Genomic DNA, 20,639 nt, shown 5'->3' with positions numbered 1-20,639 from the left:
AGTTTGAACTGGTACATCCACTTTGGTTTAAACATATGCTTTACCTGTGACCCTTCCCTTCCACTTCTCATCCATTTGGGTATTATATTTCATCTTTTAGAGCTCAGCTTAGCAGCAATGTCCTTTAATAAACCTATCCTAACCCTCCAAGTCTAGTTAGAGGCTCCAACACTTGGTTTTCCATAGCACCCTCCATTTTCCCTAACATAGCATTTGTCACATTGTGTTGTAATTGGTTATTTTGGTTGTCTGTACCTGTGATAGGACTCCACAGACATGGGACATTATATTCCTAGTGTCTGGTACATTGGCTGACATAAGATAGGTGCTTAATAAATACTTCTGAATTAATATTAAATATTTCCAAAACAGGTACGATATCTGACAGTAAAATAGAAGTAAATGTTTATACTTCCCATCCAATTTACACATTATAGATATATTGACTTTTTTTTCAGTTACCAGAAAAGAGAAAGTGTTAAATTATAGGCTGTGATCACATTTTACATGTAAGTTAGGTTCTATAAAATGACCCTATTATTTCCAGTAATAATTTAAGTTTCTCATTTATATTAATAAAATTGAAACTGAGGAAAGTAAATATACAGTATTTTTCATGATGTAAAATGAAACCAAACCAAGTTGAAGACTATCATTCATTTTTCATGGATCTTAAGATGTCTGAATTTTATAATAAAAGCCTAAAATACTTACTGCTTCTTAATTTGATAAAAAAAAAAAAAACACAAAACACACCTAGTTACTTTTGTTTGGAGTTCTAAATGCCTAAAATGACACAATTCTGTATGCTACATCTTTGATGAAATAGTTATTTTTAAATTTTTGATTATATTTATTACTATGTTTACTATTGTGTCTTCCGGAAATCAGTTATTTTAGAAAATAAAGACTAGAAGCAGCCCAATGATCATCAGAGCCTAAGACCCCACAAAGTGTTACTTTAATATCTCTGTCTGCTGCTGCAGGAGTAAAGTATGATTTTGAAGTGACAAGAGAAAAAGTAATGAAGTATAAACTCTGAGACATAGTTACAGCTACTATTATTCCTATAGTTTTTGCATCAAAAAAGGTTATCACTTTCTGTTCAAGAATGAATCATCAAAGAAATTTACAATCCCCCTTGATCAGTCATTAAATTAAAAGAAATAAAGTGGACTCCCATTTCTCTCGCTATAATTTTGAAGAGGCTACTATATTTCACAGAGTGAACTGCTGAAACAGGTAGTGACTGCTATAATTCTAAGAACAGTCTAAGAAAAATAATTTCTTTAGTACTTTATTATTTCATTCTGAGAGTGTGACATTATTAATGTGAACAACCTGTATAAACACTGGTGTGCCTGACAACACACTGTAGAACACATAAATACATAGAACTTCTTAAAAAGTGTAAAGTTGTACAAATGTGACAACTTGACTTACTTGGCTCTGAGGTACTTCATGATCAGCCCCCCAATACAATGTCATTCCAAGAGAATAAATATGGATCTAGAAACAGAATTTTAAAAAAATCATTTTATGTAAAAACTTAATTTAGCAAGTACTATATATTCATGACTTTGCTCCAAAGAAAGTGCAACACATGATTTAAGAAAATCATCATTCATATTTTACATTAAAGTATGTGAGAGCTTAAAACAGAAAATAAGACTGGAAATGATCAGAACAGACTCCCCCTACCCCCCAACTTTCTAGACTGTCTGCTATGAGTAATCATTTTTATTAGTTCTTACTTAAAGTTTCTTTATGAAAGCTCAAGCAAATATGAATAGTCTTACTTTCCCCTTCTTTTACAAAAGGTCAGAAATTTAAAAAAATACTCGGCACCTTGCAGTTTTAGTTTAACATGACAGGCATTTCCATATCAATGTTTAGAGATCTCATTCTTTTTCCTGCTGCACAGAACTCCATTTTGTGGCTATAGCATTGTTTACTTAACTGATCTGTTATTAATGGGCAATTAGAATTTTCCTAAACTTTTGCTATTATAAATAATGTTTTAGCAAACAGCCTTGTGATGTCATTTTGTACATGCAGGTATTCCTCTTGAATTGACTCTCTTAGATTATGAATAAAAGAGTAAATCATCTATAGTTTTGATACATTTTGTCAGATTTTCCCCACAGAGGTTTTATCATTTTGCATTTCTACCAGCAATATATGATTTTTTCACAAGCCTTATTCATAGAATGTGTTATGAAGATTTGGATTTTTACCAAACTGAAAAGAGAAAAAAAAATCTCATTGCAGTTTTTTTAATTTTTTTATTTTTATTTTTTGCGGTACGCGGGCCTCTCACTGTTGTGGCCTCTCCCGTTGCAGAGCACAGGCTCCGGACGTGCAGGCTCAGCGGCCATGGCTCATGGGCCTAGCTGCTCCGCGGCATGTGGGATCTTCCTGGACCGGGGCACAAACCCGTGTCCCCTGCATCGGCAGGCGGACTCTCAACCACTGTGCCACCAGGGAAGCCCTCATTGCAGTTTTGATTAGCATTTCTCTTACTAAGAATGGATGGGGTAGTAGTAGATAGAGAAAAAAGTTGGGTCAGAAAAGATTCCTTTTTGTTTGTTTGCTTCTTAAAGACTGAAAAAAGGACAACATATTTTTATGCTGGTAGGAATGATCCAACAGGGAAAACTGGAACCGCAGGAGAGAGAGGAGACTGTTGGGAGAACACTGCTGAGTAAGCGGGAGGAAGTGGAAGCTAATGCACAAATGAAGGAGTTGGCTTGACACCTCTGTCACAGTTCTTCTGAAGTAGGGAAGCAAAGAATATGAAAATTTATGTAGGTAGTCCAGTTGTGGGATCTTGGGAGAAGTCTCCTGATCGCTTCTACTTTTTTCCCCCTGTGAAACAGGGAGCAAGATTATCAGCCTGAAGTGAGGACAGTTAATCCTTATAAGTAATCATTTTCCAGTTCTCCTGTTAAGCTATTTCAGAGTTAGACTTTTAGCCCATCTCTACCAGTACGGAATAATCTTACCACGAGCATTTTTTTTGCACCAATCTTACTCCAGGGCCATCTTATTTTCTTGTCTTTATTTTTTCTTTTCATTTTGCCCTTATTTTCTCACCTGTATTTTTTAATTACACAAACTGTCTCAAATCCTCTTTAGATATAGGTGAGGTAAATACAAATAAAACTGGGTATCCTTACAATCTCACAGCATTTTAATCTATTCCTAGTATTGCCTCCTAAATTATTCCTAAATTACAGATTCATTGTTCCTCTTTTCAAATATTTTCATGGCTCCCAATTTTCAAAACTCCAAATTCTTTATGATGATATGCAAGGCTCACTCTGACCTGCCTCTAGCTCCATTTTCCAGACAAGTTTTTAAGTTTTCATTCAATTATCACTCCTTCCTCTATCACACTTAACACGTCAGAACTACTATATAATTCTCTGTTGGCAAAATAAATCTTTCTCTTTCCCAGTGTTTCTTGAGCAGTTCTTCCTACCAAGAACTTCTGTTTTCATCTGTCAATAAAAGTTCCACCCATTACTGATAGTCCAGAGATGATGTTATCTATTATGTTGCTATATAAACCTTCGCAAACAGGATAAAGCATTCTCTCTTATATGATAGTTATTATTTCATTTGTATCTCTAATGAAACAGTTAACTAATACTACCTGTAACATAGTTAAAGTGTGTCCTTGTTTGTCTTCCTTGAGAAAGCCTTTTTAACACATCTTAATATTCCTCTTAGCAGTTAACACAGAACTTGTACATAATAGATATTCAATACATGCCTACTGAATTCAATTAAATGTGCATAAAGTTCAAGGCAGCATGATGTAGGCTATTTGTATCATATTTCTGTTTAGAATTCAAAGAACCTCACATGGGAACACCTTTTCAAAGAGTCTCATATATGAAAAACATTTTTCATACCTTTAGCAAAAATGACTAATTGCATACTCAAACATATTTCTCTTAATAAATTAATTTTGATTTGTGATCCTTTGAGATACTGGTAGTATTTTAAGATTATTTACTACATTTACTTGTCAGGAGGCTAATTGAGTTATTTTATTTTAATAATTTTATATAAGACTATATAAAATTATTAACATCATTTTTAAAACTAGGTTATAAAATTATACATCTGTTGATCATTTATGTATATAGTATAATGATTAATTTTATGTGTCAACTTGACTGGACCATGGGATGCGTAGATATTTGGTCAAACATTATTCTGGGTGTTGCTGTGAGAGTGTTTTTGGATGCAAGTAAACTGAGCAAGGCAGACTGCTCTCCCCAATATAGGTGGTCCTCATCCAATTATTTGAAGGCCTGAATAGAACAAAATAGTTTACCCACCCCCAGGTAAGAAAGAACTCTTTCTGTCTGACTGCCTTCAAACTAGGACATCAACTTTTTGTTGCCTTTGGATTTGATCTGAAATACCAGCTCTTCCTGGGTCCTGAGCCTGTTGGCCTTCAGAGTGGAACTACACCCTCAGTTCACCTGGTTCTCAGACCAGAACTACACCATTGGCTCTCCTGGGTCTCCAGCTTGCCGGCTCACCTTGCAGATCTTGGGGCTTGTCTGCCTCCATAAGTACATGAGCTAATAAGTCTCTCTTTATATACACACACACGCCCGCATGCACACAAACACACATATCATATTGATCCGGTTTCTCTGGAGACCCCTGCTTAATACATATAGATATGAAATATCTCTATATAGAAAAAACATGCAGAAATGATAGTTGCTATTTTATTAGATAGTGCTTTATAGTTTCTCTGGAGACCCCTGCTTAATACATATAGATATGAAATATCTCTACATAGAAAAAACATGCAGAAATGATAGTTGCTATTTTATTATATAGTGCCTTATGGGTTCAGAATTTTTAATATTTTAAAAATCATTTAAAATTTTGTTAAGTAAATAACTCCAGGTACATCAGATCTTTGTTAATGTATAATAATATCTGGTATCTAATATTAGAGAAATATTATTAATATTTGAGAAAAAGTTTGTACAGTATACAAAGAGAAATGCTTTACTTTTACATTTATTCCAAAATAATCTGTAAAGTAAATATGGATAATACTTCCATATACATTATTCATAAGCTTAGAGTTTTTACTGTTGATGCAACCTGAAAAGATACAGGCAGAAAGGAGATCAGTGATACTAAGGTGTAACTAAATTAACACAGTAATGCTGCAATACCACTGAGAGCATTTAGTTCACCTGGTTGATAAATAGCAATGAATGGGTTATAGTTTAGTTACAGTCATTATATGGAAAGGAGAAGGTCATACAAGGAGTGGTTATTCAAAAACAGGCAAGTATTTGGCCTTTATATGTTTCTTCGGTTTTTACATAAGCAGAAAAAAAGGAGAATGATGGCCTATATAATACAACTAATGAATATCTTCTATTAAAGATTGGTAAGCCCAGGGATTAAAAGAAGTCAGGCATTAGAAGTTTTTTTTTAAAAAAAGGTTTTGATCTGCCTCTCACTTCTACTGCATATTTATTTAGCTTCCAAGGGAATTTTTTGCTTTGTGATCTTTGCCAAGGCCCTATTTGTATCAAAGATCTCAGTACCTATCTGTTCCTGATGGATAGCACAGAGAAAATCTATTCCCTTCCCTTAGTGTAATAGCAAGCCAGGGTGGTTTCTTGTAGAAGTGGCTGCTTTTGATAATAATGATTCATACACAGGGTTAAATGATAAAGGAACTGGTTCCAGAAGATAGCATTTATAGAAGAGCTAATTAACTATCCATTTAGTCGTTCAACATTTTTTCTGAAAGTCACTAAGCTCGGGATTGTGGTAAAATATAAATATCTCATTCTGGATCAATACTACTACCATATACTAATACATAAGAATATCAACAGCAAGCATGTACATAACGTTTACTGTGTGTCAAGCTTACAGTTTATACTTCAGCTTATTCAATAACTACAGAGAGAGAAAGTAACTTTTGTCCAAAGTCACACAGGTAGTTAAGTGCTAGGGGCGGGATTCAAATTCTGGCTCCAGAGCCATATTCTTCACCTCTAAACCAGGGCTTATACTCCTCTGTACTACTGACGTTTGGGATCTTTCCTGTGGACAGCAGTCTGGATATTTATCCTGTGTAGGATAACAGTAGTACCCCTGGCCTCTACTCACTAGATGCCAGTAGAACTACCTTCCTCCTCCTCCCCCTGCCCCCCTGCACCGGTTATGACAACTAAAAATGTCTCAAGACATTGCCAGCTGTCCACTGGAAGGTAAAGCGCCCTCTGATTCAAAACCACAGCTTTAATCTGTTGTACCTTTCCTAGAATCAGAACTCTAAGAAGAAAGCTATATGAATATAGATGTATGTATCTATTAAACAAAGTAGAAGTGGTACATTTGTGCTAAGGAAATTCAAAAGGACAAGATTACTTCTGATTATAGAAGAAATTTAAAGCAGGGAGAGTTTAAGCTGAGGTTTGAATGTAGGTTATGTGTCCCCTCTCTGCGTTCTCTTAATATTTTGTACAGATCCACTATTACTGTATATATTTCCATTACTATTATTATTACTATCATTAATTTCTTTTTGTCTATCTGTCCATTACACTGCTGGCCCTTTGAGGTTAAGGACTATTTCTTTTTTTTTTTAAATGTATTTATTTATTTTTGGCTGCATTGGGTCTTCAGTGCTGCATGCGGGCGGCGAGGAGGGGCTACTGTTCGTTGCAGTGTGCGGGCTTCTCATTGCGGTGGCTTCTCTTGCTGTGGAACGTGGGCTCTAGAGCTCAGGCTCAGAAGTTGTGGCACACGGGCTTAGTTGCTCCGCGGCATGTGGGATCTTCCCGGAACAGGGTTCGAACCTGTGTCCCCTGCATTGGCAGGCAGATTCTTAAGCACTGCGCCACCAAGGAAGTCCCAGGACTATTTCTTATTCATCTTTGTAACCCTATGGCCTAATATAGTGTAGAATATATAAGTTCTCAATAGATGCTGATTGAAAGAATGGTTGGTACATAGGATGTGGACATGTAGAAATGCAGAAGAGCACTGTTATACAAAAGAGTGAAGCCACAAAGCATAAAACCTGTTTAATAATCACTGACTACAACTTGTGCCTCTGAAAGAGAGGAGTTGAAATATGGTTGGAATCAGACTCTGGAGAGGTTTTCTATGTTTTGTTAAGGAATCTGTAGTTAACTGAGTAAGTGGGCCCATGCAGTTCAAACTGGCGTTGTTCAAGGGTCAACCATATGTCAAAAATTTAAATGCACATACTTTTTGATTTCACGATTTTACTATTAGGAAATTATTAGGTTAATTTTTGAACCTATATGCATTGATTATGGCAAATGATATTCACAGCAAATTCTGAATTCTCCAAAGTTCCCTATCTAAATTATCACAGCTTGCTACACACAATATATATATATTTGTTCCAAAATTTCTTTTCATAGCGTTGACAATGAAATTAGATCTTCTGATGTTAATGGCATTACCATCCTCAGACTGGATATTCCTATCATAAACATTTCCATCTTCATTGTTTCATCAAATCAACTGTCCAAACTCTGTCAGGTTTGCTTCCACTATAACCCCATTATCCTCACCTCTATAGTTCCACGGTATTGCACGATTTTTAGATCTTTCCCCCAGATTATTAAAGTGTCCCAGTTAGATTCTTACATAATCTTTCATCTCACCTAGTTATCCACTTTCATCAAACTTACCCTCTGAAATAACAAATTATATCATATCACTCTCCTAAAAATATGCCCCAGAAGAAAGTCTCAAGTTCTGGCATTCAAAGTGTTCTTCATTCTGACCTATAGTCTCCCTTTAACCACAGCCTTCAGGTAGCTAATGCTACAGCCCAGCCAGTCTGATCAAACATTCCCCTATCACAGTGGACAATTTCCTACCCCTTAGCATTACACATCATAGCAACCCTGAGGGGAATCCCCATTTCTACCTATTTTCAATTTTCTAAATTCTACTCACTCTTTGTAGCTCAACACAAATGCTACCTTCTCTGCGGTATCATTCTAAATTAGAAATTGCTTCTCTTCGAAACTTCCAAACTACTTTATCCCTCTATATAGCATTCATTTCAATTTGCCTTATATTATAGATATACATATATGTGTATATATATAATCATTAACAAATTTTTAAAATATTTTCCACATGCGAAAGTGTTGACATAAAATACAAAGACTGAAAAATAAATCTTAAAATTCTTTAAGCATCTTAGAAAAACTCACCAAAAAGGCTATAAATATATTAGAAGATCTATTTAATTAATAAAAAAAGTTAACCAGATAGTTGCTACTGTAAAACCATCAAGTTGACAAATAATAAGAGAGAGAGAAAGAAAAAAAGAGAAGGAAAGAGAGAAGGAAGGAGGGAAGTAGGAAAGAAGTGAGGGAGGGAGGGAGGGAAGGAAGGAAGGAAGGGAGAAAGGAAGGAAGGAGGGAGGGAGGGAGGGAAGGAGGGAGGGAGGAAGGAAGGAAGGAAGGAAGGTCCAGTTATTTTTGTATCTTCCTCCCAAGCACAGTATTTTATACAGAGCAGGCATTTAATAAGTATTTTAAAACATGAATTAATAATGGCTCACATTTTTTTCATATTTTTTCTTAGATCCATACATTTTTATAAAACTACTTTGAATTTTTAAATATGAACTTCTTGGAATACATGATCATTTTATTTTATTTTTTAATTGAAGTACAGTTACTGTACAATATTATGTAAGTTACAGGTGTACAATACAGTGATTCACAATTTTCAAAGGTTAGGCTCCATTTATAGTTATTATAAAATATTTGGCTATATTCCTCATGTTGTACCCTATTTTATACCTAATAGTTTGCACCTCTTACTCCCCTCTCCTTTTCCCTCTCCCCACTGGTAACTACCAATTTGTTTTCTATATCTGTGAGTTTGATTCTTTTTTGTTATATTCACTAATTTGTTGTATTTTTTAGATTCCACACATAAGTGATTACATGATCATTTTAAATTCAATGGATATTTTCCAGAGGGCTGATGGTAGCCCAGTGTCTACTTTTCCTACCCCCACCAAAACAAAAAACAAAATAAAGCAAAAAAGACTTAATGTTACCTTTTCAACATCAGAGAGAGAAGTTAGTGACTGATTTTGAAGAACCTCTGGTGCAGTGAATGCTCGAAGATCCTGACTGGAAATATTTTCATCTGTAAATGACACGCTACCAGATGGCAGCAATAGCAGAGACCATGGAGAAATGATGAAGCCAAGGGCAGCAGGATCAGCTATGCTTACTGGTTTGTAACCATACGGAATGAAAAGAAAAAAGAAAGATAAATGCTTAAAATTAAGTGATTATAGATCACATAAATGAATACCCCAGCATATTCATATATATGTGCAGTTACATACACCAAATCAACATGCTACAAAATGAGAGTGGGTTTCATACACCTAATACTGCTAGCATTATTAACAACAATGCCTTGATTTGGTTTAGTCTTTCAAACTTAGACTAGATGGCAGATCTTAGAAACTAGAAATAGAGAACTTTCATTGTCAGTCATAAGACTATACTGGTTCAAATACTTATCACAGTGATAAAGAGATATGAATAAGAATCAACAGTTCTTACATTTTGTTGGGTGGAGGGTGGTTCATGGATTCCTTTGAGGATTTGGTAAACACTATGGTTGAGGGATGATTTCAAGAAAACTGCCCATAAATATAAAACCCGGTGTTTGGGGACTTCCCTGGTGGTGCAGTGGTTAAGAATCCACCTGCCAATGCAGGGGACATGGGTTCGAGCCCTGGCCCAGGAAGATCCCACATGCTGTGGAGCAACTAAGCCACAACTACTGAGCCTGTGCTCTAGGGCCTGCAAGCCACAACTACTGAGCCCGTGTGCCCAGAGCCCATGCTCTGCAACAGGAGAAGCCACTGCAATGAGAAGCTCGTGCACCACAACGAAGAGTAGCCCCCACTCGCCGCAACTAGAGAAAGCCCACGTGCAGCAACGAAGACCCAAGGCAGCCATAAATAAATAAATAAATAAATAAATAAATAAATAAATAAATAAATAAATAAATGTATGTATGTATGTATGTATGTATGTATGTATGTATGTATGTATGTATGTGTGTTCATGGATCTCCTTAGAGCCTGTTTATGGACCCCAGGTTAAGATTCTCTGATTTAGACTACAGTGTTCTGAATGTTCTGAAACTGATAGAAAATAATTCCTTTGATAATTCATCAGATTTAGAATTAGTAGTTTCCAACTACAATGAAATTTTTTTTTTTTAAAGAAGATGTTGGGGATAGGAGTTTATTAATTAATTTATTTATTTTTGCTGTGTTGGGTCTTCGTTTCTGTGCGAGGGCTTTCTCTAGTTGTGGCAAGCGGGGGCCACTCTTCATCACGGTGTGCGGGCCTCTCACTATCGCGGCCTCTATTCTGCGGAGCACAGGCTCCAGACGCGCAGGCTCAGTAGTTGTGGCTCACGGGCCTAGTTGCTCTGTGGCATGTGGGATCCTCCCAGACCAGGGCTCAAACCCGTGTCCCCTGCATTAGCAGGCAGACTCTCAACCACTGCAACACCAGGGAAGCCCGAAAGTCTCCTTTTTGCATCAAGATATATATAGTCTTGTATGCATTTATTCATTATTTCAGTAGAATTTCAGGCAGCTCTGTGCCACCAAATGTGATCAATGTGGCCTCTAATTTTGCTATGTTTTGATGTTTGTCTTTATGGGTGCCTAAGAGCTCAGTTTAAGAGTATTAAAAAAAAAAAAAGTCCTTAGATTTCAGCAGGCCTCCTCTAAAAGTAAAGCTATACAGTGGGCTCAACAAAACAGACTTATTAGAAGGAATATTATTTGACCTCCCATTTCAAAAGGAAATTAAAATAGGTTTTAAGGTAAATGTTAAATAAAACTGAGTTACAGATGCAAGAAATCTCTATAGGAAGGTCACAGACGGCCGTTGCCCACCAATGCCATGATTATTCAATCTGAATGTGTTACACTGCTCTCTAAGTCAAATCATAAGAAACTGACAGAAGTCTATAGAATAGTTTATCAAACATACAGTATCTATGCTTTCCTAAAAACAACTTTCATTAGAAGTGAATCATCCATCCTTTCTGACTTTTTAACCTCTACCTATGGTCAAGATTCTGATCATCAGAACTTGACTTACGCTGATAAAAAAGTAAACTATTAAAATTCATTTCTCCTTTGAAGATTAAAAAGCCAACTGTACATCCTCCTGCATTCTTATGAATTTTAAACATGTCTTTAACAACTGTGTCAAGGAAGAAAAAGGTGTTTGAATGCATCTTTAATCAGTCAGCATATCTTATGTAGCCCTGAGTACAAGTTACAGACCAGTGGTCCTCACATTCCTACTCAACCACACATCAGGTTGCTAAGAACTTCGACTCAGAATTCTCATGGCAAAATATGTTTCAATGAATCATCATAGCTGTTAAGCTTAGGTATACTGTTGCCTTTCACAGCCACTTTACACACTGTCTTTTACTTGAGATTTTTCTTGTCTCTTGAGGTAGGATTGTATTGCTATAAACTTCCCTCTAGGTTAGGGTCGTTGTGTTTTCACTGTCATTTGTTTCTAGGTATTTTTTGATTTCCTCTTTGATTTCTTCAGTGATCTCTTGGTTACTGAGTAGTGTATTGTTTAGCCTCCATGTGTTTGTATTTTTTAGTTTTTTTCCTGTAATTGATATCTAGTCTCATAGCATTGTGGTCAGAAAAGATACATGGTATGATTTTAATTTTTTAAAATTTACCAAGGCTTGATTTGTGACCTAAGATATGATCTATCCTGGAGAATGTTTTATAAGCACTTGAGAAAAAAGTGTATTCTGTTGCTTTTGGATGGAATGTTCTATAAATATCCATTAAGTCCATCTTGTTTAATGTATCATTTAAAGCTTGTGTTTCCTTATTTATTTTCATTTTGGATGACCTGTCCATTGGTGAAAGTGGGGTGTTAAAGTCCCCTACTATGATTGTGTTACTGTCGATTTCCACTTTTATGGCTGTTAGCATTTGCCTTATGTTTTGAGGTGCTCCTGTGTTGAGTGCATAAATATTTACAATTGCTGTATCTTCTTCCTGGATTGATCCCTTGAACATTATGTAGTGTCCTTCTTTGTCTCTTGTAATAGTCTTTATTTTAAAGTCTATTTTGTCTGATATGAGAATTGCTACTCCAGCTTTCTTCTGATTTCCATTTGCATGGAGTATATTTTTCAATCCCCTCACTTTCATACAGTATGTGTCCCTAGGTCTCAGGTGGGTCTCTTGTAGACAGCATATACACGGGTCTTGTGTTTGTATCCATTCAGCCAGTCTATATCATTTGGTTGGAGCATTTAATCCATTTACATTTGAGGTAATTATCAATACGTATGCTCCTATTACCATTTTCATAATTGTTTCAGGATTGTTTTTGTAGGTCTTTTCCTTCTCTTGTGTTTCCTGCCTAGAGAAGTTCCTTTTACATTTGTTGTAAAGCTGGCTTGGTGGTGGTGAATTCTCTTAGATTTTGCTTGTCTGTAAACGTTTTAATTTCTCTGTCAAATCTGAATGAGATCCTTGCTGGGTAGAGTAATCTTGGTTGTAGGTTTTTCCCTTTCATCACTTTAAATATATCCTGCCACTCCCTTCTGGCTTGCAGAGTTTCTGCAGAAAGATCAGCTGTTAACCTTATGGGGATTCCCTTGTATGTTATTGTTGCTTTTCCCTTGCTGCTTTTAATATTTTTTCTTCGTATTTAATTTTTGACAGTTTGATTAATATGTGTCTTGGCGTGTTTCTCCTTGGATTTATCCTACATGGGACTCTCTGTGCTTCCTGGACTTGATTGACTATTTCCTTTCCCATATTAGGGAAGTTTTCAACTTAATCTCTTCAAATATTTTCTCAGTCCCTTTCTTTTTCTCTTCTTCTTCTGGGACCCCAATAATTCGAATGTTGGTGTGTTTATTGTTGCCCCAGAGGTCTCTGAGACTGCCCTCAATTCTTTTCATTCTTCTTTCTTTATTCTGCTGTGCAGTAGTTATTTCCACTATTTTATCTTCAAGCTCACTTATCCATTCTTCTGCCTCAGTTATTCTGTTACTGATTCCTTCTAGAGAATTTTTAATTTCATTTATTGTGTTGTTCATCATTGTTTGTTTGCTCTTTAGCTCTTCTAGGTCCTTGTTAAACATTTCTTGTATTTTCTCCATTCTTTTTCCAAGATTTTGGATCATCTTTACTGTCATTACCCTGAATTCTTTTTCAGGTAGACTGCCTATTTCCTCTTCATTTGTTAGGTCTGGTGGGTTTTTACCTTGCTCCTTCATCTGCTGTGTATTTCTCTGTCTTCTCATTTTGCTTAACTTACTTTGCCTGGGGTCTCCTTTTTGCAGGCTGCAGGTTTGTAGGTCCTGTTGTTTTTGGTGTCTTCCCCCAGTGGGTGAGGTTGGTTCAGTGGGTTGTGTAAGCATCCTGCTGGAGGGGACTGGTGCCTGTGTTCTGGTGGGTGAGGCTGGATCCTGTCTTTCTGGTGGGCAGGACGTCCAGTGGTGTGTTTTGGGGTGTCTGTGACTTTATTATGATTTTAGGCAGCCTCTGTGCTAATGGATGGGGTTGTGTTCCTGTCTTTTTTTTTTTTTTTTTTTGCGGTATGCGGGCCTCTCACTGTTGTGGCCTCCCCCGTCGCGGAGCACAGGCTCCGGACGCGCAGGCTCCGGACGCGCAGGCTCAGCGGCCATGGCTCACGGGCCCAGCCGCTCCGCGGCATATGGGATCCTCCCAGACCGGGGCACGAACCCGCATCCCCTGCATCGGCAGGCGGACTCTCAACCACTTGCGCCACCAGGGAGGCCCTGTGTTCCTGTCTTGCTAGTTGTTTGGCATGGGGTGTCCAGCCCCATGAGCTGGAGCTGGAGCTTGCTGGTCGTTGAGTGGAGCTGGGTCTTAGCGTTGAGATGGAGATCTCTGGAAGAGCTCTCACCGACTGATATTACATAGGGCCTGGAGGTCTCTGGTAGTCCAACGTCCTGAACTCAGCTCTCCTTCCTCTGAGGCTCAGTCCTGACACCCAGCCGGAGCACCAAGACCCTGTCAGCCTAACAGCCAGGTACGTAGGGATTTTCTTGCCTTTTGGGAAGTCTGAGGTTTTCTGCCAGCATTCAGTAGATGTTCTGTAGGAGTTGTTCTACATGCAGATATACTTTTGATGTATTTGTGGGGAGGAAGGTGATCTCCACATCTTACTCCTCCACCATCTTGAAGATCCTCCCCCACATCGTCTTTTAAAAGCTTCTTCTTGGGTATCTCATGCACAAATACCACAGAATCGGGGCTTCCCTGGTGGTGCAGTGGTTAAGAATCCACCTGCCAATGCAGGGGACACGGGATCAAGCCCTGGTCCGGGAAGATCCCACATGCTGTGGAGCAACTAAGCCCATGCACCACAACTACTGAGCCTGTGCTCTAGAGCCTGCGAGCCACAACTACTGAAGCCTGTACACCTAGAGCCTGTTCTCCGCAACAAGAGAAGCCACTGCAATGGGAAGCCTACGCACCGCAACGAAGAGTAGCCCCCACTCGCCGCAACTAGAGAAAGCCCGTGTGCAGCAACGAAGACCCAACACAGCCAAAAATAAAAATAAAATAAATAAATTTACAAATACCACAGAATCCAGCCAGAGAAGAACTCAAACAAGGCAGAAGAATATTTTCTTTGCCAAAGGATGCTATTCAAAATATTGAGATTTCACATGTCATGGACATAATAAAATAGTCTGTAATCAGTTCTTTTCAAATTAGCAACTAAACAGAACAAACACTAGGAGACCAATTCAGAAGGCAATGAATTAATATCTGTTATGAGATGATGATGGCCTGGAACCACAGTGGTAGTGAGAACCTGTTGGAATGCAAGTGTATCTAGAGGTAGTGACAACAAAATTTCCTGACAGACTGGATGTGGAGTGAGAGAAAGAGGGGAATCAGGATGATTCCAAGGGTTTGGTCTCAGGAACAGTAAGGATGGAGTGTCATCAACTGAGAGTAAGAAGACTGTAAGACTAGCATAGGTTGCTGAGGTAGGAGCTGGGAGATAGTGGTAGTAATTAGAACTTTACTTTGGGACCTATTAAGTTTAAGATATCTGTTAGATATTCAAATGGAGGTGTCAAATATGCAGTTGGATCTCAAGTTTGGGAGAAAGGTCTGAATTGGGGAGTTACTGGTCTAATAGATGGTACTGAAAGCCTTATACTGGATGAGATGACCAAAAAGTGAGTTAAGATAGAAAAGAAATCAAGGACATTGGACAGTGCTGTGGGGTACTCCAACTTTAAGACCAATTGCTCCTTCTCAGTCTTTTCTTCCAGCTTGCTGAACCTAAGAGAGGAGGATGGGATTCTAACTCTCATGCCTAATTCCTGTCATTCTTATTTGGGGACAGAATTATGATTTCTGGTATATCTGTTACCATTTGAATTTATACATTATTAGGGATCACAGCTAACACAGAAGCATGAATGCCATCCAGAAGTCTAAATGTTATGTCTTGTCCTGTCATTCTTGGTACTGGTATCCACTCAGACCTGAAAAGAGCTTGCTGCACTCCTCCTCCTCGTCCCAGGCAACAGACTGACCCTACCCTCTCCTTGACAGGGTAGCACAGAACAGAAACTGTTGAAGGTGAAAGTAATCTATAATTGCTTATCACCTTGAAATTAAGAGGTTTACTCACTTATTAGCACAATGAAGATCAGCAAAACTAATACTCTGACAAGAACTGTATCTTTCAACTTTTGCTTTATACAATGGGTTTTTGTTTCTTTGTTTTTACTGAACATCTAAAGTATACCCTTATTTTAAGGGTATATATTTAAACATAATATTCTCAAAATTACAAGTCATTTGTTCATAGGGTCCATAGTTTTATTGGGGAGATAAAATGTATTCATAAATAAATACAAGATAAAAAGTATAAGGTATTTAAAAGACAATACAAAAGGAAATTTAGAGGAAATTACTTCAGTTACAATGAAGAGAGAATTAAGTTTTTTCAATATTTGTGGTCCTTTAAGACAAGTAAGATTTGACCATGGTTAAGAGGGAGATTCCAAAGAGAAGAAACAGCCAAAGCAAAGGCATATGGTCAGGAAATTATTAAGTCTGTACAAGGAACAAACTCCAAGAATTTGGAGCACAGGAATGGTAGAGAGCAGTGAGAAACAGAATTACCAATGTGGGTCATATTTTTACTTGTTAAAAAACACACATACAAATAAATGACACAGATATTTTCATTGTTTTCAAATGTGATTTTTAAATGTCTTGTAATAAAGCTAAAGCAGCTGTGACAACAAACTACACTGTTGTCAAATTCCCAAAGCACACACACATTTAAGTGCTCCATTCTTCAGAAAACAAACCACAAAATATATTTTTCAATAACTGTAAAGGGTCATGCAAACCTTCAAGTGAGGAAATTTAGAGTCATGGCTACAATCAGTCTAATTCACCCTCCTTCTCTAACTAAAAGAAAGGAATTTAAAGCAAATGTATTCAAAATCCTTCAAAGAATGCTAACAAAAGAATATTTTAAAATGGAATTCCAGAAGCTTGTAATTTGGTGTCCCATAATGTTTTAGTTGTGTGATGACTGTCCTCAAGAATGCTATTATTGTTTAAAAGTAAATCTGATGTGAACTGATTCCAGGACTCAAATGATTCTATTTAAAGACTTTTCCAAACATTCCACAGAGAAAGTTGCTTAATCAAAATTTCAAGCAGTTAGAGGCAAAGTTATAAATAAGCAGAAATTTGATATGCAAAGAAACATCTTAAGAGTTTCTTTCCAATGTTCCCTTAAACTAAGCCCCATACCTATATGTTTCCCCCCCACTGAGGGGTCTTACCATTTCCTTTAGATTGTCCCCTTCATTTAATTTTCTTGGCCTTCCAGTTACAGTATAAAAATTAGAGAAATGATCATAACTGGATAACAAACATGATGAGGCAAAACAATCGAAAGTATCAGCAAATCATCTAAAACACTTAGAACAACAACAAAACCATTTTGACCTGAAAAGTCCCTTTGCCTATCTAAGCACATATATGTTCTATTATAGTACTTGGCAAAAATCTATGCAGAGGCCACTGTTTCAAACTCTGAAGGATCTGATGAAGTCATTCTATGATACAGAATTCTCTCAAAAATTCAGTTCATGTGTGCATAAAAATACACACACAGTGGAAAATCAATCATCTGGTGTAACAATGTACAAACAGAAAAAAATATGGTTTAGAATATTTCCCCTATATTTTAACATTTTCTTGATAGTAAAGCTTTGTGATAAACTGTTTAAGGTTCACTGCAACTCACCAAGAAAAAAAAGGAGAGGACTCAAATCAATAAAATTAGAAATGAAAAAGGAGAAGTTACAATGGACACCACAGAAATACAAAGGATCGTAAGAGACTGCTACAAACAACTATATGCCAATAAAATGGACAACCAAGAAGAAATGAACAAATTCTTAGAAAGATACAACCTTCTAAGACCAGACTAGGAAGAAATAGAAAATATGAACAGACCAATCACAAGTACTGAAATTGAAACTGTAATTAAAAAACTCCCAACAAACAAAAGTCCAGGACCGGATGGCTTCACAGGTGAATTCTATCAAACATTTAGAGAAGAGCTAACACCTCTCCTCAAACTCTCAAAAATTGCAGAAAAGGAACACTCCCAGGGCCATTCTATGAGGCCACCATCACCATGATACCAAAACCAGACAAAGATACCACAAAAAAAGAAAATTACAGGCCAATATCACTGATGAACATAGATGCAAAAATACTCAACAAAATACTAGCAAACCAAATCCAACAATACATTAAAAGGATCATACACCATGATCAAGTAGGATTTATCTTAGAGATGCAAGGGTTCTTCAAAACCTGCAAATCAGTGTGATACACCACATTAACAAACTGAAGAATAAAAACCATATGATCATCTCAATACATATAGAAAAAGCTTCTGACAAAATTCAACACCAATTTATGATAAAAGGTCTCCAGAAAGTGGGAATAGAGGGAACTTACTTCAACATAATAAAAGGCATATATGACAAACCCATAGCTAACATCATTCTCAACAGTGAAAAGCTGAAAGCATTCCCTGTAAGATCAGGAACAAGGCAAGGACGTCCACTGTCACCACTTTTATTCAACACAGTTTTGGAAGTCCTTGCCATGGCAATCAGAGAAGGAAAAGAAATAAAAGGAGGACTTGCCTGGTGTTGTAGCGGTTAAGAATCCGCCCACCAATGCAGGGGACACAGGTTTGAGCCTTGGTCCAGGAAGCTCCCACATGCTGTGGAGCAACTAAGCCCATGTGCCATAACTATTGAGCCTGCGCTCTAGAGCCTGTGAGCCACAACTACTGAAGCCCGCATGCTTAGAGCCCGTGCTCCACAACAAGAGAAGCCATCGCAATGAGAAGTCTGTGCACTGCAACGAACAGTAGCCCCCGCTCGCCACAACTAGAGAAAGCCTGCATGCAGCAACAAAGGCCCAACATAACCAAAAATAAATAAATTAAAATAAATTAAAAAGAAAGAAATAAAAGGAATACAAATTGGAAGTAAAACTGTCAAATATTTGCAGATGACATGGTACTATACAAAGAAAATCCTAAAGATGCTACCAGAAAACTACTAGAGCTCATCAATAAATTCAGTAAAGCTGCAGGACACAAAATTAATACACAAAAATCTCTTGTATTCCTACATACTAATAACAAAAGGTCAGAAAGAGAAATTAAGGAAATAATCCCATTTACCATCGCATCAAAAAGAATAAAATACTGAGGAATAAACCTACCTATGTAGACAAAAGACTTCTACTCTGAAAACTATAAAATGCTGATGAAAGAAATTGGAGATGACACCAACAGATGCAAGGATATACCATGTTCTTGTATTGGAAGACCCAATATTGTCAAAATGACTATACTATCTAAGGCAATCTACAGATTCAATGCAATCCCTATCAAATTACCAATGGCATTTTTCACACAACTAGAACAAAAAATTCTAAAATTTATATGGAAACACAAAGACCCCAAATAGCCAAAGCAATCCTCAGAAAGAAAAACAGAGTTGGAGAAATCAGACTCCCTGACTTCAGACTATACTACAAAGCTACAGCAATCAAAACATCATGATACAGATGATGCAAAAGTAGAAATATAGATCAATGGAACAGGATAGAAAGTCCAGAAATAAACTCATGTACCCATTGTCAATTAATCTATGACAAAGGGGGCAAGAATACATAATGGAGAAAAAACAGTCTCTTCAATAAGTTGTGCTGGGAAAACTGGAAAGCTACATGTAAAAGAATGGAATTAGTATACTCTCTAACACCACACACAAAAATAAACTCCAAATGGATCAAAGAGCTAAATATAAGGCCAGTTACTGTAAAACGCTTAGAGGAAAACATAGGCTTTTTGACATAAATCACAGCAATAATTTTTGTGATCCACCTCCTACAGTAATGAATATAAAAATAAACAAATGGGACCTAATTAAACTAATTAAACTTAAATGCTTCTGCACAGCAAAGGAAACCATAAACAAAATGAAAAGATGGCCCACAGAATGGGAGTAAATAGCTGCAAATTAAGCAAGCAACAAGGGATTAGTCTCCAAAATATACAAACAGCTCATGTAGATCTGTGTCAAAAAAACAAACAACCCAATCAAAAAAAAAAAAAAATGGTCAGAAGATCTAAATAGACATTTCTCCAAAGAAAACATACAGATGGCCAAAAAGCACATGAAAAGATGCTTAACATCACTAATTATCAGAGAAATGCAAATCAAAACTACAGCGAGGTATCAACTCACACCGGTCAGAGTGGCCATCATCAAAAAGTCTATAGACAGAGGCTTCCCTGGTGGCGCAGTAGTTGAGAATCCGCCTGCCAGTGCAGGGAACACGGGTTCGATCCCTGGTCCTGGAAGATCCCACATGCCGCAGAGCAACTTAAGCCCATGCACCACAACTACTGAGCCTGCACTCTAGAGCCCGTGAGCCACAACTACTGAGCCCGTGTGCCGCAACTACTGAAGCCTGTGTGCCCTAAAGCCCGCACACCGCAACTACTGAGCCCACGCGCTACAACTACTGAAGCCTGCATGCTCTAGGGCCCGCGTGCTGCAACTACTGACGCCCGCGTGCCTAGAGCCTGTGCTCTGCAACAAGAAAAGCCACCACAATGAGAAGCCCGCGCACCACAACGAAAAGTAGCCCCTGCTTGCAGCAACCAGAGAAAGCCCACACGTAGCAATGAATACCCAACGCAGCTAAAAATAAAAACATTAATGAAAAAAGACATCTGTATAATATAAATTGATAATGATCATCTCTTCAAAGACATTTTACATCATGTAAATTTTCTTGATGTAGCCAATCATTCAACAGCATTTAATAAACTCCTATAAGCCTCTGGTCCTCAAGAACTTATGTTCTGATATAGTATGTCTCAGACTTTGCTAAGCATCCAAATCTCTAAACTCAC

General features: G+C 37.4%; 1 protein-coding gene across 8 annotated transcripts in view; it reads right to left on the bottom strand.

Annotated features, from left to right (window-relative positions):
• The window catches only part of PTPN13 (protein tyrosine phosphatase non-receptor type 13), a 224,132-nt gene that overhangs the window by 130,690 nt on the left and 72,803 nt on the right, over nt 1-20,639 (bottom strand). For all 8 annotated transcript variants that reach the window (XM_060114277.1, XM_060114281.1, XM_060114278.1 and 5 more), the window contains exons 3-4: nt 9,125-9,303; nt 1,444-1,509 (exon numbers count right to left, since the gene is read on the bottom strand). In XM_060114277.1, the coding sequence (XP_059970260.1) occupies nt 1,444-1,509; nt 9,125-9,303 (245 nt within the window). The remainder of the gene's footprint in view (nt 1-1,443; nt 1,510-9,124; nt 9,304-20,639) is intronic.

The sequence above is a fragment of the Mesoplodon densirostris genome, chromosome 1 (genome assembly GCF_025265405.1).
Source record: "Mesoplodon densirostris isolate mMesDen1 chromosome 1, mMesDen1 primary haplotype, whole genome shotgun sequence".
Lineage (NCBI taxonomy): Eukaryota > Metazoa > Chordata > Mammalia > Artiodactyla > Ziphiidae > Mesoplodon > Mesoplodon densirostris.
This window is presented reverse-complemented; position numbering and strand designations above follow the sequence as displayed.